Genomic DNA, 15,307 nt, shown 5'->3' on the forward strand with positions numbered 1-15,307 from the left:
TGTTATACACATATGAACACGTAAAAGGCGGGGGTGAACAAATGCACAACAAATTACAAATCTAAAGAAATAGAACATAAAAAGCGGTGCTGACACCATTGTCAAAGTCTAGGTTCCTTCGAGCAGAAATCAGATTGCCCAAACTCCAGTGAAGTCAGTTACTTACAAAACGTTTGCCAAACATTCCGATGATCAAATCCAGATATTAAAATATTTAAAAAATGAAAAAGTTTCATGCGCACTTACCCGATCTTCGATTCCAGACACTGTGCGGTTCACATGTCTTAGTGAATATGTCACCCTGTGGATTCCATCGCTGGTCTCCCCGTTTCCATAGAATCCTACAGCAATGCCAGCACTAAAATAATCAGAAAAAATTGGTTGTCATCAATGTGTCATACCAAAGCTCTAATCCCACCATCTTTCTAGAAACCAATCTCATGAAATTGTACAATCACATGAACCAACATTAGCTTCAAAATTAACTAGCCAACATTTGAACAAGAACCTGGATACCACATCATCAATAGATGCAAGATTCAGTAAAAAAGAAAATCACCAACATGGCCTTTTCGAAATCTAGCTGGACTTCTAGCACACAGGGCTAGCATCATCTGTTTGCACTCTGTTCTTGCACAGATATATGTAAAGAGTTTGATAAGTCATGCTGCTTTAAACAAGATGGACTCAATACATACATGCTTATTGGAATAATGGAAAACTTTTACCCTGCTTTTGAGACAGACAGTCCTTCCAATACGGAAGCTAAAGTGGAAGGCATATCTTCAGAGCCAGAAGTCTGATGTACCAGACGCTTCAAGCCCAATCCTGGGCCACCAGAATGACTTGTGGTCTATCCCCCATGAGGTGGAACTAGGGGCAGAGGTGGAAAGCGTACAGAAAGATGGAGTTCAACCAAAGCCAGAACACGTGCCCTGGAGACTAATCAGGTGTAAACTCTAGACCACAAGAAATCGGACAAAGTCTTTTCAGATATGGTGAAAAGCTCCACCATGAGTACATACCATTGCCTGAAGACTTCTTTAGCCCACTCTGGGAGTGGGTGCCAACTGTGGCAAGATTATGCCTGCTCAGTTAGTCCTACCTGACGTTGAGTGACCCTGCTAAGTAGCTGACTGTTAACGAAATCCGACTGAGCTTCAGCAAAATCCACAGCCTCAAAGCGTAAAGACAGAAAGCACGTACGTCTACACCACCATGCTTGCTGTAGTACCACAAGATGTTGTCTGAGAGTACCTGGACTGATATGCCTCTGATGAATAGCAGAAACACCTTGAGGAGGAACCTAATGGATGAAGCCCCAGCAAGCTTATGTGATGATGCGGTTCCGGTGGAGCCCAACAGTCCTCATCTCCACTTTTCCCAGCTAAACTCCCCAACTGAGTGACAATCCACTGGTAACCACTGTGCCCTCCAGTTGGGGAAACAGTGGCCTGTCACATGTCAGGTTGCCCCTGTCATACACCACTGGAAGCCCCAAAAAGTCTCCTTGAAATGTGAATCTTCTTCAACAATCAACATTAATGCTAGGACTATCATATGCGCAATCAAATGGCACAGCAGGATGCAGAAAGCTGACAGGCCCAACAGCTTAAAAACTGTCTAGACTGGAATAGCAGTTCTTGCCCAAAACATCGGCATCACATCCTGAATAGCCTGGATTCACTATAGGAGTGGAAAAATGTCTTAATACTGCCCGTGTCCAAGATGGCCCAATGAAAAGTATCCTCTGGAGTTTGCAGAAAATTGATTTGGCTTGTTGATGGAAAACCTCAGGTTGAACAACAATGACAATGTACTCTGCAAGTTGTCTGAGGCTAGCCTGCCCCTAATAGCCATTTGTCCAGTTACCAGAACATGTGTATATCTGATCCTTGAAGATTGGCTGCAAACATCAAAAAAGGTCTTCATAACGACTCGAGAAAGAGTAGTATGGTGAACTGAAAGCGAGTGAAACTTATAACAAATTGCAGATACTTCTTGTGGGACTCCAGGATAGGTGACAGAAAGTACCCACCCTGCAGTTTCAGACACCTCTAGTCCTCATCTTTGATGGTTTATTTTATTTGCAACATGTGTAACTGTCATAATAAGTTTAGCTCTTGTGAGCTATCAATACAAAATAAAACACAACTGTACAAAAACTAACAAGCTCACTAGAATTTACAGACCTCCGGTTTGCCTCTATCAACACCACTTCGAAATTTCAATTGTACTTTGTTACTCACTACTTTTTTTATATGTAGAGGGTTAAAAATTCCAATGTCATCAAGTTTCAGTTTTCCAACACTGCATCTTGTTCACCAATTATGTGTAACATTTTACAGAAGAGTAACACTCGTCCCGGTGAAGGATCAAGCTCATCAAAAAATATAATTATTCAAATTATCCTCTACTTTGACAGTGCCCACAACCATGTTACGAAAGGACTTTCACATTGGCATTAGAGCCAGATTGCAAAAGCAATCAGTCTAATGAAAAAAAAGCATGGTGGCTGACACTATTTTTCTGACTAACAGATGATCCTTGGCCATTCTGCTACCACCAGTATGGTGGGAATCCAATCAAAGATATAATGTAAGGAAACACAAGTTGTAGCTATTTGCCTGCAGAAACATAGCATTATTACAAGTTCACAGAATACAAAAAATACAATTAAAAGGGTCAGAATTTTCTCATACACTCCCTGCCCCCAGCAGGAGCACTGATGTTAGCTCAGCCCTTCACTTAATCTGTCTCTCAACTATCACGGATAGAACCAGCTGCCTAAAAAACAGTATGGCATCATACCCATGCTGATATCATGGCTCACAGACACTTTTAACAATTGCAGAGACACTAAAGAAACAGAGGACAATATGTCACAGATGGATCCTTCAAAGTTGCACACATTTCCATCTTTAAAATGAAAGCACTACGCCTTGAGGCACCCAGAAGGTGATTCTTGAAGATGAGAGTAACTTTCCAAGTGCGTATGCTTCTATTTTTTTTCAAAGATCCCAAAGGTTATGCACCTACGTTTTGGGCAATTATGCTTAACCCTAGGAAAATCTGTACGTTCAAAGTGCAAACACACCTATACTATTTAATTTATTTTTTGTCTGCCTGGAAATTATTTTTCAAAACTGAGTAAAACCTTAAAGTCTATCATCCATAACTATGCCGGGATTTGGCATGTTTCGATCTCTCCCTCTCACACAAACAGACTTTGCTAGAGTTGTGTTATGAAAACGAATTGAAAGATTTTATCCCCGATGATATACATTGTAGGTGTTCACTACCTTCCCAATTTTCACTCATAATCCTACTGCTAACACCGGCGATTTGTGAAACACAAGACCAATTTTTGTGCATCTAGAGTTCACTTATGTGCACACAAATTGTGTCACTCAGGCCCAAAATATTTACATAACTAGGAGTTGCTGAAGCTGTATGACTGTCTTGTTACCTACATTGCCTTTTTCCTGGCCTATGTTTAACTCTGACACAGTGAAATTTAAAGACTGATGTAAACTGGCATGCGAATCTCTCAGTTTCAGAATTAATTTAGTTTGACAAGCCATGCAGCCAAACGTTATTTTACTATTCAAAGCTACATTCTTTAAAAAAAAAAGATTGACATCTCTAAGAAACGAGGACCAGCAATGACATACAGGCTAAAGCAGTCATGACAAATTTGATCAGTACATTTTGCAACCAAGGGATTAGTGATTGGAGATTGAATAAGCAACTGCATGAGCCCACTATTAGACTGTGAAGTCTCCTTAACAAAAGTGGGCCCATCTGCCATGTTGAATCGTGGAAATGTACTGATTTTAGAAATGTACAGAACCATGGTTCTTAACCCATGGTCGAAGGACCCCTGGGGGTCGAGATGCCTAACCAGCGGGTTTGCGACTGTTTTTCAGAATTAAAAAATATTAAAAATGTACACATTGAAATCAACAAAGTGCATACAAATAAAGAAGCAAAATTGATTGGATTGTGAATTACACACAATATGTCAATATTTGTGCATTTTTTTGTGTATACTTGTTTTTGGTGTATTGTTTTGGGGTTCAAATCATATAATTTGCTTAGGCCTGGGTTCCCCAGCTTCCTATAGTGACTCAGTTGGGGATGGGGTGTCCCCGGATTCCAGTAATGATTCAGTGGGGTCCACATATGCCAAAAGGTTAAGATCTGCTGATTTAGAGCACCATGTGAGAAGGGAAATACACATTTTCAAACTGTCATATTGAAGCACTTAAGGGAAAAATTCAATTTTCAAATAAGAGGGTTAAACAGAGACACATATGGATGGCGTCCACACTATACGACAAATACAAGGGTTTTTATTTCTCTAACCCTATCTGATTAGCATTTTACTAAAGGAAAAATCGCCATTTTATGAGCTTAGCTCGAAAAGAATACTTCTAACTAGGAGAAGTGAAAACGATTGGCAGATGAGCAGTACATGTTTTAGCTTTTGGAATAATGAAGGTACAGGAACTTAACAACAGTTAATTCTCTGGAATATAGTTTCAGGACTAATTGCCCAAGAATGTTGTTCGTTTCACGGAATAAAATAAATAAATAAGCAGGTTCCATGGAAATCGACTGAATCCATGCCACTGCTCGTAGTAATTGCATTTCCTTTCCATTTGACAGAGTCGCGGACGGGGCTGTCGCTCCGAGGCCGTCAAGAAGACAGGGGGTAAATAAACCGAGAGGCGGACAGGTCAAAAGAATAACAGGGCGAACCGAGCAACGGGGCGCCTCGGGCTCTTACAGCCTCGTGCATGAGCCGGGCCCTAAAAAACGTCCGGCATTTAATCATGTATCAAACATCACGTTACAGTAAGAACTGTTATCAGCATTCAAAAATGTGTCATTGTTTTTACATGCACAAGCTTTTCACAATGAAATCTTTTATACAAACTGAGAAACATTCAAGGCTCCGCCCTGGTGAAACGCTATTAGTGAACTAGGAGGCAGGTCAGTGTTATGTGCGCCTAGATACTTATGCTTCATGGCGCAACATTCTAGGCCAGTGGTTCCCAACCTGTGGTCCGGGGACCCATAGGGGTCTGCGGAGCCTCCTCAGGGGGTCTGCGACTGCCTAGGAAAATTAAATAATGTTAACAGATTAGGTGCCCAGCTTTCAGTAATGACTCAGTGGGGGGGTCCCCGGATTCTAATAATGATTCAGTGGTGGTTCCCTGGTTCCAGTAATGATAACGTGGACGTCCACAGAAGTAAAAAGGTTTGGAACCACTGTCCTCGGCTAGTACATGAAATTCTAGAGAGGTTTGTGTACAGCGCACATTCCGAACTCACTATCTGAGGGAGCTAGGATACGTGATAATGATCAACAAGAGGTGGAAAAGCCATTGTCTTTGCCAATATGTTCAAACCATGTTGGACATCAGCGGAGCTGCTGTTCAGCATGGGTAAAAGTTAGTGGGGTAAAGGAGAGTGGAGTGAGGTAGAGTTGGGTATTATGGAGTGGCATTCAGTGGTGTAGAGTTGAGTGGAGTGAAGTGGCAGAGTGGTGTAGAGTGTTGTGGGGTGTCATGGAGGAAGCGGAGTATTGTAGAGTGGAGTAGAGTTGAGTGTTGTAGAGTGCAGCAGAGTGTGAGTGGAGTACAGTGATGTTGAGTGGAGTAGCAATGTTCTGGAGTGATGTAGAGCTGGGTGGCGTAGAGGGTATTGCATAGAGTTGAATAAGTGTTGTAGAGTAGAGTGAGAGAGAACAGTAAACTGTCGTAGAGTGGAGTAGCACAGAGTTGAGTACTGTAGGAGAGCAGACTGGCAGAGTGGAGTAGAGTGGAGCAGCATATAGTGAAGCGGACTGGCACAGAGTGGAACAGTGGAGAAGAGTGGAGTCATGAATAGAGTCAAGTAGCATGGAGCGGTGTGGCAGAGATTGGAGACGAGTACCAGAGTAGAGCAGAGTTTCATGGAGTGTAGTGTCACAAGTGGAGTGACGGAGAGTCGAGCAACAGAGTGGAGCGAGCAGAGTGGATTGCAGTGTAGTGGCATTAAATATAGCGATGCAGAGTAGATGGGCATACAGTGCATTGGTTTTCAGTAAAGTGATGTAGAGTCCACTGGCAAAGACTGCAGTGATGCAGGGGAGAGTGGTGCAGAGGAGAGTGGTACAGAGTAGACGCAGTGGTGTAGAGTGCAATAGCATAGAACTGAGTGGCATAGAGTGGCACAGAGTAGATGGCTTCAGAGTAGAGTGAAATGGCGTAGAGTGGAGTGGTGCAGGGTAGGGTACAAATGTGTAGAGAAGAATGACAGAGTGCAGTGCATAGAATGCAGTGGTGCAGAACAGATAAGAGTGCAGTGATGCTGAGTGGAGTGGTGCAGAGTGCAGTAAAGTTGCATAAAGTTGAGTGGTGAAGAGTAGAGTACAGTGGCATAGAGTGCTGTTGTGCAGAGTGGATTTGAGTTCAGTAGTGAAGAGTGAAGTTTTACAAAGTAGAGTGTCAGAGTGCAGTGGCATAGAGTGAATTGTCAAAGTGCACTGGCACAGAATAGAGCGGTGCAGAGTACAGTGGTGCACAGTAGAGTGGGGTAGACTGCACTGGCATAGAGTGGAGCAAAGAGGCATCTAGTGAAATGATGTAGAGTGCAGTGTCAGAGTGCAGTAGTGCACATTAGACTAGAGTAGCGTAGAGTGTAGAGGCATAGAGTACACTGGCACAGAGTGCAGTATAGTGGCGTACAGTGCGGTGACAGAGTGCAGTGGCACAGAGTAGAGTCATGCAGCGCAGAGTGGCATTGAGTTCAGTTTCAGAGTCCAGTGTTGCAGAAGAGAGAATGGTGGTGTGCAGTATTGTAGAGTGGAATAGAGTGCATTAGTGTAAAGTGCAGTGGCATAGAGTGGTGCAGGGTAAGGCAACATGGAGTGGCAAAGTAGAGATTTGCAGAGTAGAATATAATGGCATACAGTGCAGTGGTGCAGAGTAGACTGACAGAGAGCAGTGGCATAGAGTGTACTGGTTTTGAGTAAAGTGACGTAGAATGCACTGGTGTAAAACATAGTGGTGTAGAATAGGGTGGTGTAGATTGGAGTGGGGTAGAGTGGAGTGGAGTGGAGTGCCGAAGGGTAGGCTGCAGTGACAGCATGGGGTAGGCTGCAGTGACAGAGTGGGGTAGCGTAGAGCGGAATGTAAAAGAGTGGAATGGCACAGAGTGGAATAGAGTGCCATAGAGTACAGTGGTGTAGAGTTAATTTATTGTAGAGTGAAGTGGTGTAGAGTATAGTGACAGAGTAGACTGTCATAAGGGGAACAGTGTTGTAGAGTGCAGTGGCGCATAGTAATTTAGAATGGTTTACAGAGGATTGGCATAGAATGCAGTGGTGAAGAGTGCAGTGGTACATAGTAGAGTAGTGTGGTGTAGTGGAAGCATACAGTAAATAAGTTGAACAAGGGAAGGGACAAACTTAAGCTGGACACCTAAAATGGAGCCAGCGAATAGAAAGAAAGTTAATGTGAGTTACAAACCACAAAGCCAAAGGTTAGTAATTGGGGGGAAAGCATTTCCAGGGAAGCTTTCTTTAAGTCCCCAAGACGTTGTTAGCGAACCAGTCAGCTGAGCTGCCTGGTAGGCTTCAACCTAAAAAAAAAAGGCCAGGAGATATAAAGTATTTGCCTAAGATCACACAATTTGGTGAAGGAGGGCAATCAGGATAGATCCCATATTTTCCCACTTTCAAGCTGTGCAATGCGCTCACTAGATGGGTATCTCTTTCTGAATTCAAATGTCAATGATTTGTCCTTCTTGGGTTATGAGATTAGAGAGGGTGTGTGTGAGACAGACAAAATACATGTTTTATTTTTTGCAGTTTTACATAGCATTAACATTGCCCAAGGGTATAACACTGTGCCACAACAGACAAACTATGCTGCATGTTTTTTTCTGACGAAGGAAGATTTGCCAGATTCAAAACCTGGGACCACAAGTTACATGTTGATACTCAGCAGCGTTCAGCTACATTGACTCCAGTACAAGCTCGGCTCCCTTTTGGGCTTGAAGCTGCAAAAGGACTTCCAGCTTACCCACAGAAGGTTATCTACCTTGAGCTTTCAGTGGCTCACCGACCTCTAGGTAAATCTAGCAGATGTGATAGAAGACTTATCATTGGACCTGGCCCTTTTTGTGGATAACACTGTTAACTTTTTGCCTTCCTCCTCCTATTTTTCTGACCTTTATTTGTTGGCTTTAGGACCCTGAGCACTGTATCACTGCTGATCAGTGCTAAAGTGCACGTGCTCTCCCTTCCAAACTTGGTATGATTGGCTTACACCTGACTGGCACATTTAATTTACCTGTAAGTCCCTTGTACAGTGGTATCCTCTATACCCATGGACTGTAAATTAAATGCTACTAGAGGGGCTGCAGCACAGCTTTGCTCCACCAACAGAAATGGCCTTTGAAACCTATCTCAGGAATGCCACCACAGGGTTTGCATGCACAGTTTAATGTCGCAGGAACCTGGCATCTAAATATACTTGCCAGGCCTGGAACTCCCCTTGTACTACATAAAGGCCACCACTAAGGTAGGCCCTAGCTAGCCCCATGGGCAGGGTGCTGTATATGTAAAAGGTAGGACATATGTCTTTATGTACTATATGTGCTAGTAGTGACGAATAGCCTATTTAGTTTCTCACTACTGTGTGCGCTGCTCCTCTCATAGGATTGCATTGGAAATACCCTAACATATGTCTAAGTGGTAATATCTCATCTATGAGGGGTGGTGTGGGCAGGTTTGGTATGGTTGGAATGGTCGTGAGAAAAGATGCTTACTAGTGTAGATGGATTTTTTATTACCACCACAGAAATGCAACTTTTAGAAAGTGAGCATTTCTCTGTGCTTGTGACTCTGGTGTTTTGCAGCTTGACTCCACCCCACGTCTGGTGCAGAGTGACAACTGGGCTTTGTGCATACTTTTCAGACAGCCTGTACACATGGAGGGTGGATGTGTCACCAGTGTGCATCTGCATACTGAAGGTCTTCCTGAGCCGGGAGAGGTAGGGGCGGGGCACACATGCATCTGTAAAGGCTGTGCCCTGGCCTCACACAAGGGGCTCATTTACTCCCTACTAATGTCTGGAGCCAGTGCTGGAGGGGCAAGGGGACATTCCTGGAACCAGTTAGTGCTAGCTGGAACTCCCTCCAGCCCTTTTGTGGAAGCTGCGCAAAATGAGTATAGGTACAGGGGGCGGTCCCCCACATTTTGGACACCGATGGACGAATGAACTGGACATGGGAATGCTACTGGAAGGACTCGCCAGGAACCGCATTGGGACTGCTCTGCTGTGGTACTGACCTGTGACCTGCTAGGTCACTGAGAGGGACTGCCATTCACTTTAAACCCTTGTTCTGGCCTGCTGCTGGGGGGCCTGCAGCCCTGTGCCCGCCACTGCGGTCTTCAGGGTCTGGGTGGTGTACCCCCTTTCCTCAGCGCAGAAAGGTCAGTTTATGATTTACTGCCCCAGGGCGATGTGCTATTTAGGAGCCTGGGTAGCGCTCCATTCTCTTACTTCAGCATGTGAAGAGCGTTTTATTTCCTTTCATTTACAACAGGGGAAGAGTGCGCCACTCTTTGGGCCAGATGTATCAAAGGGGTTTACCCACTCTGTGCCTATGGGAAAATGTGTTCATACATGTGGCCTCTAGTCCCTACAGCACATGGAGAGCGTTTTTTACTTTCATTATTGTCCAGCATGGGAGCGAGGAAGCACCCATGTCACTCAGCGTGTGCCGGACACCCACCCCTCTCTGCCAAAGGAGACGCACAAAGCCGGAAGGTTGCCCTGCAACCAAAGAACCGCCGCAAGGAACCCGCACTGCCTGGCTCCACCCCGGTGAGCCATCCACTTCTGTCACGGCTGATCGCCGCTCCCAGGACTACAAGGAGGAGGAGGCCAGCACTTCCCCAGGTTCGCCGGCTCAGAGGGACCGAGCGCAGCGCCGATACCCCGGGAGGCCTTCTTGACCGGTCCACCTCTGTCCCTGCACTCCTGACAGGTACTGCAGGGCATGGCCGGCGCGACCTCTGGGGAAGGGAGTGGCTGCCGGTTTGAGGAGCTGCATGGCGGGAAGGACCAGTGGAGGCCTCCCCCATGAGGAATCTGCAGCTGCCTGGGCCGCCTCGTCTATTCGTTACATGCGAGGAATCTGATGAGGTCTCCACCGCCAACAGAGGAGTGGCTGCCCACCTTTCCCCCTCCCCTTTTAGTGGAGGCTCTCTTAGTCCATGGGCCCTGTTGTGAAAAGGATACTGGTCCTGGGTGTTCACTGGTCCCGGGGGATGTAAGGTATTTTTTGGGCTGTGACCACCCATGTGGGGGCAGGGGCGCAACCCTTGGCACAAAGATAGGTCTGCATTCAAGATAATAGGAGCACAGGAGCTCCAGCGTAGGACATACAAGTCCTGGGTTTACCGCACGGGTATAATATAAGCACAGGTGCGCTATAGTCATCTACTAAGTTCCACAGGTACGCTGTAGTCACCTACTGAGATCAAGTGTGGGGGGGTATCAGATGATCCCCAGGTCATTATTGTTAGTTTTTACATATCCATATCCCATATTGATGTATGTTTTGCCTCACACAGACAGGAGCACCAAATACGGTTCTAAACACGGAATAATGTGTGCATTGGTGATGTTTTTTTCCTGATGTGCGATATGGTTATGTTTCTTCTCATTTTGCATTCATGATGATGTCTTAGAATTCCTGATAAAGTGTTTCTCCTGACAGCACATTTACTACGGCGATGATGCAGATAATATTTTCATGATAATGCTAATAAGATTTTCCTGATGTCTGCACATCTGGTGTTACTGATGACCTAACTACTGCTTGTGTTGCAGAGTCACAGTAACCTAGGTGTTTATCTGACTATTGCTTGCATTTAGTACTAGAAACCTGTGTGATAGTCTGACAACTGCTTATGTAGCAAGGTATTACTGATACATGTTGTGTTTGGTTTAATAATGCTTTGTGCAATACAGTTTATTTTTATATAACTTGTTGTGGTGATTTATTTGTGGTGTACTTAGTGTATCAGGTGTGTTGTGCAAGCGCGTTACACCTTGCCTCTGGGATAAGCCTGAGTGCCCATGCCAAGCAACCAAGGGGGTGAGCAGCGACTATCTTGGATGTGTAGCTTCCTTACAGAGACAGAGGTCAAAAGTCAGTTTGTCTTCTTGCAATGCAAATACTTTTCCTTGAGACTAAAGGGTTCCAGGATTTTGTAAGGTGAACTGTCTGACCTATGTGAAATGAAAGGCTATGGGTATCAGGTCTTTCCTAACACACAACATTTATATAACTAAATCAACTTAACAAATATTTCAAAATTTATTTCAGTAGCTGTGAAGGACCATTTTTGTACTTCTGTGTGATGAAAAAATATTTTTAAAGGATGAAAAAAAGTCAGAATACTTTACTTGGTGATGTGCAAATGATAAATATTTTCTGAAACCAATTTTCACAGATTATTGTTAATACACTATATAGTTTTATCAGTAAAGCTGCAAATTAGTGGGAAGTTCTTTGGACATTTCTTGGAAATGTAATGTTTGTAAATGACATGACAGTGCCCTACCACATCATACTTTAGTAATATATTTATTAACAGTGAGTGTTTAAACAAACTGAGAAACACCCCCGCCCTGATGGAAAAGTTATTAGTAAACTAGGAGGCAAGTCATGCACCCTATATGTGTGCTAGATTTATTATACATGGTGGAAACATTTAGTGTATTTAATCAAAAACAGATTTCTTTTTATTTATTTTTATTTTATTTTTACAGCAGAAATCCTGAACTCACATATTTGAAGGTGCACTCATATGTGAGAATGAAAAAAAAAGGCGACTGTAAAATACAATATTTGCCTAGGATCACACAATTTGAGACCTGTTTCCGGGGCAAGTACATTACAGTTAGGTCGAGTAGATTTTTCAAAGCACTCGACCTGCAGGTGTAGTAACATTTTTATGATTTTTCGAGGCCTGGGTTTAAATGCTGTGGTACATTTGGTAGTGCTGCTCCCTCATCATGAAGGGGCACTGACAACCTTGTTGCACATTCATAAACTATAAACCATGATGATTTGTGGGAGTGTTGCTTGTTCAAATCACTTATGTATGTTTTTGTATTTACACAGCGGAAAACTAATTGGGAAGAAAGAAAGAGGAGCTGGGATCAGATTTAGGGTTCTATACATCATGTGCAGTACTCACAAGTTTGTAGGACACATGTTTTAAAATTACACAAGTGTGTAACACAAGCTTCAGACACAGAGAGGTTAAAGTAACTTGTCTGGATTGCGATTTTTAAATAAGTACTAAAACAGGGACTAAAACCCAGTTGCCCTTGCTGATGAGTCTAGAACTTGACAACTAGTTTGCATGTCCTCGAATTAGAAGAGAAAGACAGACAAATAGAGCACAGGTACATTAGCTTGATGGAACCTTGACAAGAAAAGGAACATAAGAAGGATGATGTTTCAGTGAGACATGAAATAAGTTACAAACAGTCTGTAACACTCTCTCTGGTAGATACTCTGTCAAACCACAGGTTCCTCACCTTAGGAATACACCAAGCGCCAAACTGGATCTGAAAATGTTGCTCAGTATTGCTCCCATGCCCCGGTAGACGGCATTGTGTGACTCTGCTTTGTCCCTCCCCAGAAGTGACACCAGAGACACATCAGTTTCTTTCTTGATTCTGTCCTCGCTATTGAACAAGGAACTTATTAACTGACAAGATATGACAGTCTGCGGATCTGTAGTCTGAAATCTTATGGATGATGAAGAGTTCATTTCACAAAAGGGGGAAGAAGGAGGTTGGTGAGGAATCGCATTTAGAGTATCTACCAGAAGGACTGTTATCAAAGGTAAGTAACTTTTTCTTCTGATGTATACATCTAACCACAGATTCCTCACCTTGTGTATAGATAACAAAGCAGTACCTGCCCAGTTGGTGGGTTCTCTAGATCAACTCAAACCAGGTAACTCCTGCAGGCCCAAGTAAGGAAGTTCCATTCCCACTGGATCTGGCTGTTAAGAGAGTAGTGGTTCATGAACATATGAAGTGACATCAACATTGCAGCCTGACAGATGTCCAGAACAGGCACTCAATATACGAGACAGTGATAGCTACCATCGCTCTTGTCAAATGAGCTCTCAGACCTTCTGGTGGCTGCTTTTAGGCCAGTGCATAGTAGATCTTTATACAGAGAGATAATCACTTTGAATGGTTCTTTTCTGTACTGCCTTACTCTTTATTTCACTTCACTCCAGTGAACCCCACAAAGAGCTGATCTGATGGTCTTTGGTACCATCAGTGTAAAATCACAAAGCTCTCTTGGGATTTAAGTATTGTAGGCGCACCTCTTCTTTCAAGAGGGGGGATCAAAGAATACAGGAAAGGTATTGGATTGTCCAAAGTGAAAAACCTTATAACTCTGGCAAAACAGTGCTTCAGTCCACACCACCAGCTACTCTGGCAAAAGTGGTGTACTGTGGCTGAACAGACAGAGCCTGTAGCTTACTCACAAGAAAAGCTGAGGTTTTTACTATGAGAAAGACTGTTTTCAGAGACGAGAGACAGACACAAAGAACTTATGAAAAATCCGACACACACCACCACAGACGGTTTATAGGTACAGTACCACAAGTTTACAAGTATACAGATTAAGGAAGCATAAGTAATGAATGTCTTGAACACAAAAACACAATCAATTCATGTCCACAGGTTAACATAATGTGATCAAAAACATGAGGTAAAGACCTGGAACAAAGACAAGTGAAAACTCATAGTTGAATTGTTCAAAAGCTGAAGTTTATGAAGATGTACAGTTGAACGCAACTTGTGCAGTTGTAGCAACAACCGGCACATGTTTCGTCGAATAATGAGTAAGTGATCATGGCGAGAAAGTTTTTTTATTTTTATATTAATAGCTTCCTTGCAGAATAGGAGTAGTAGATACTCCCACAGCAGCCCCTCTCACACCAAAGAGTCTGTGCTGCGGTCAGGATTATGTTGCTACAAGTCTGATCTTACGCTTTGATAGAATTTTCCATACAGATATCTACTGGGCTTATTCTGTGACTGCTACTATTCTTTGAGAAGTCTATTCATGATTTTGAAAAATTGTTCCGCAAGCAAGATATATATGAAAAAAACCTTTTTAACTATGATTGCCTACTGACTTTTAAGAGAATGTAACTAAGCCTTGAAAGCCGTCTTAGACAAAACACGCCAGCTGCTGCTATTTAACTCCATCTTATCTATCTTGTAAAATATGCATGAGGTTGGAGCAGGAGGTTGGCGAAGAATTCTTCAGAGACTGTTGGCAAGATCTTGTCTCCCATATCTAACAATGCATGCAAAACGCTTCCCAGGAGGCAACAACCTTCCACTGAGTGGATGGCGAGGCCAGCTAAGGAGAGCATTCTCTTTCCAAAAGTCTCCAAGGCTTCATACGTTTGAAAACCCCATTAGTAGGTATACCAGGGAATGAGTTGGGCTGGCTGTTTTTGTTAACACCTGGATCACCAAGCTTTCAGGCATAGGGTGTTGCAGAAGGATGCAGGGGTCACCTGGAGGCAGTCTGTATCATCCAGCAACCTGTCTATTAACTGGTTAGACAGAGTCGGGTACGGCAAAAGTGTCCATTAAAGTATCCGCCAAGCCTCTATAACAGGAAAAAAGTGGTCTGTGGAAGTCTGTTCAGGCTACAGGACTTCTTTCAGGACATTAGTCTTGACTTTGACAGACAGAAGTTGGAGATCTGAAACTTCAGTAAGTCCTCCTTATTACCACACCAGAAAAGCTGATTCCTCTGTGGTGAAAAGGTCAACTTAATGTCTGGTGAGGTGTCTAACCCACAAGCATCTTGATGGTCCACAAACAGATTTTACTCATCATAGTTGAGGGATGCTTAATACCAGTCATCTCCATCAACATGGTGAGTCTGTGCTCAGATTCAGAAGCAAAAGGAATGTGGAGTGCTCTAGGCAAAAGCTGAGTTCTGTCTGAGTGAGGTTGGACAGGTTGCACCCATGGTTGTGGAGGGTGCAACTTCAGTTGGTCATGTTGGATTTGCTTCCAAGTCCTATAAAACAACAGGTTTTTCCTTCAGCTGCAGTGCAGTTTTTGATGCATGAGAGACTGGCAAAGATAGGGTCGCTGAGTTTGAAGTTAATTGTGGGATTCGGCCTCAGAGTTGGGGCACGCCCCACAGTGTGGTCAAGAAGAGACAGATGGGGGT

At 43.6% G+C, this 15,307-nt stretch overlaps 1 protein-coding gene across 2 annotated transcripts in view; it reads right to left on the reverse strand.

Annotated features, from left to right (window-relative positions):
• The window catches only part of TTYH3 (tweety family member 3), a 283,690-nt gene that overhangs the window by 116,781 nt on the left and 151,602 nt on the right, over nt 1-15,307 (reverse strand). For both annotated transcript variants that reach the window (XM_069209948.1, XM_069209947.1), the window contains exon 3: nt 247-358. In XM_069209948.1, the coding sequence (XP_069066049.1) occupies nt 247-358 (112 nt within the window). The remainder of the gene's footprint in view (nt 1-246; nt 359-15,307) is intronic.

The sequence above is a fragment of the Pleurodeles waltl genome, chromosome 10 (assembly GCF_031143425.1).
Source record: "Pleurodeles waltl isolate 20211129_DDA chromosome 10, aPleWal1.hap1.20221129, whole genome shotgun sequence".
NCBI lineage: Eukaryota > Metazoa > Chordata > Amphibia > Caudata > Salamandridae > Pleurodeles > Pleurodeles waltl.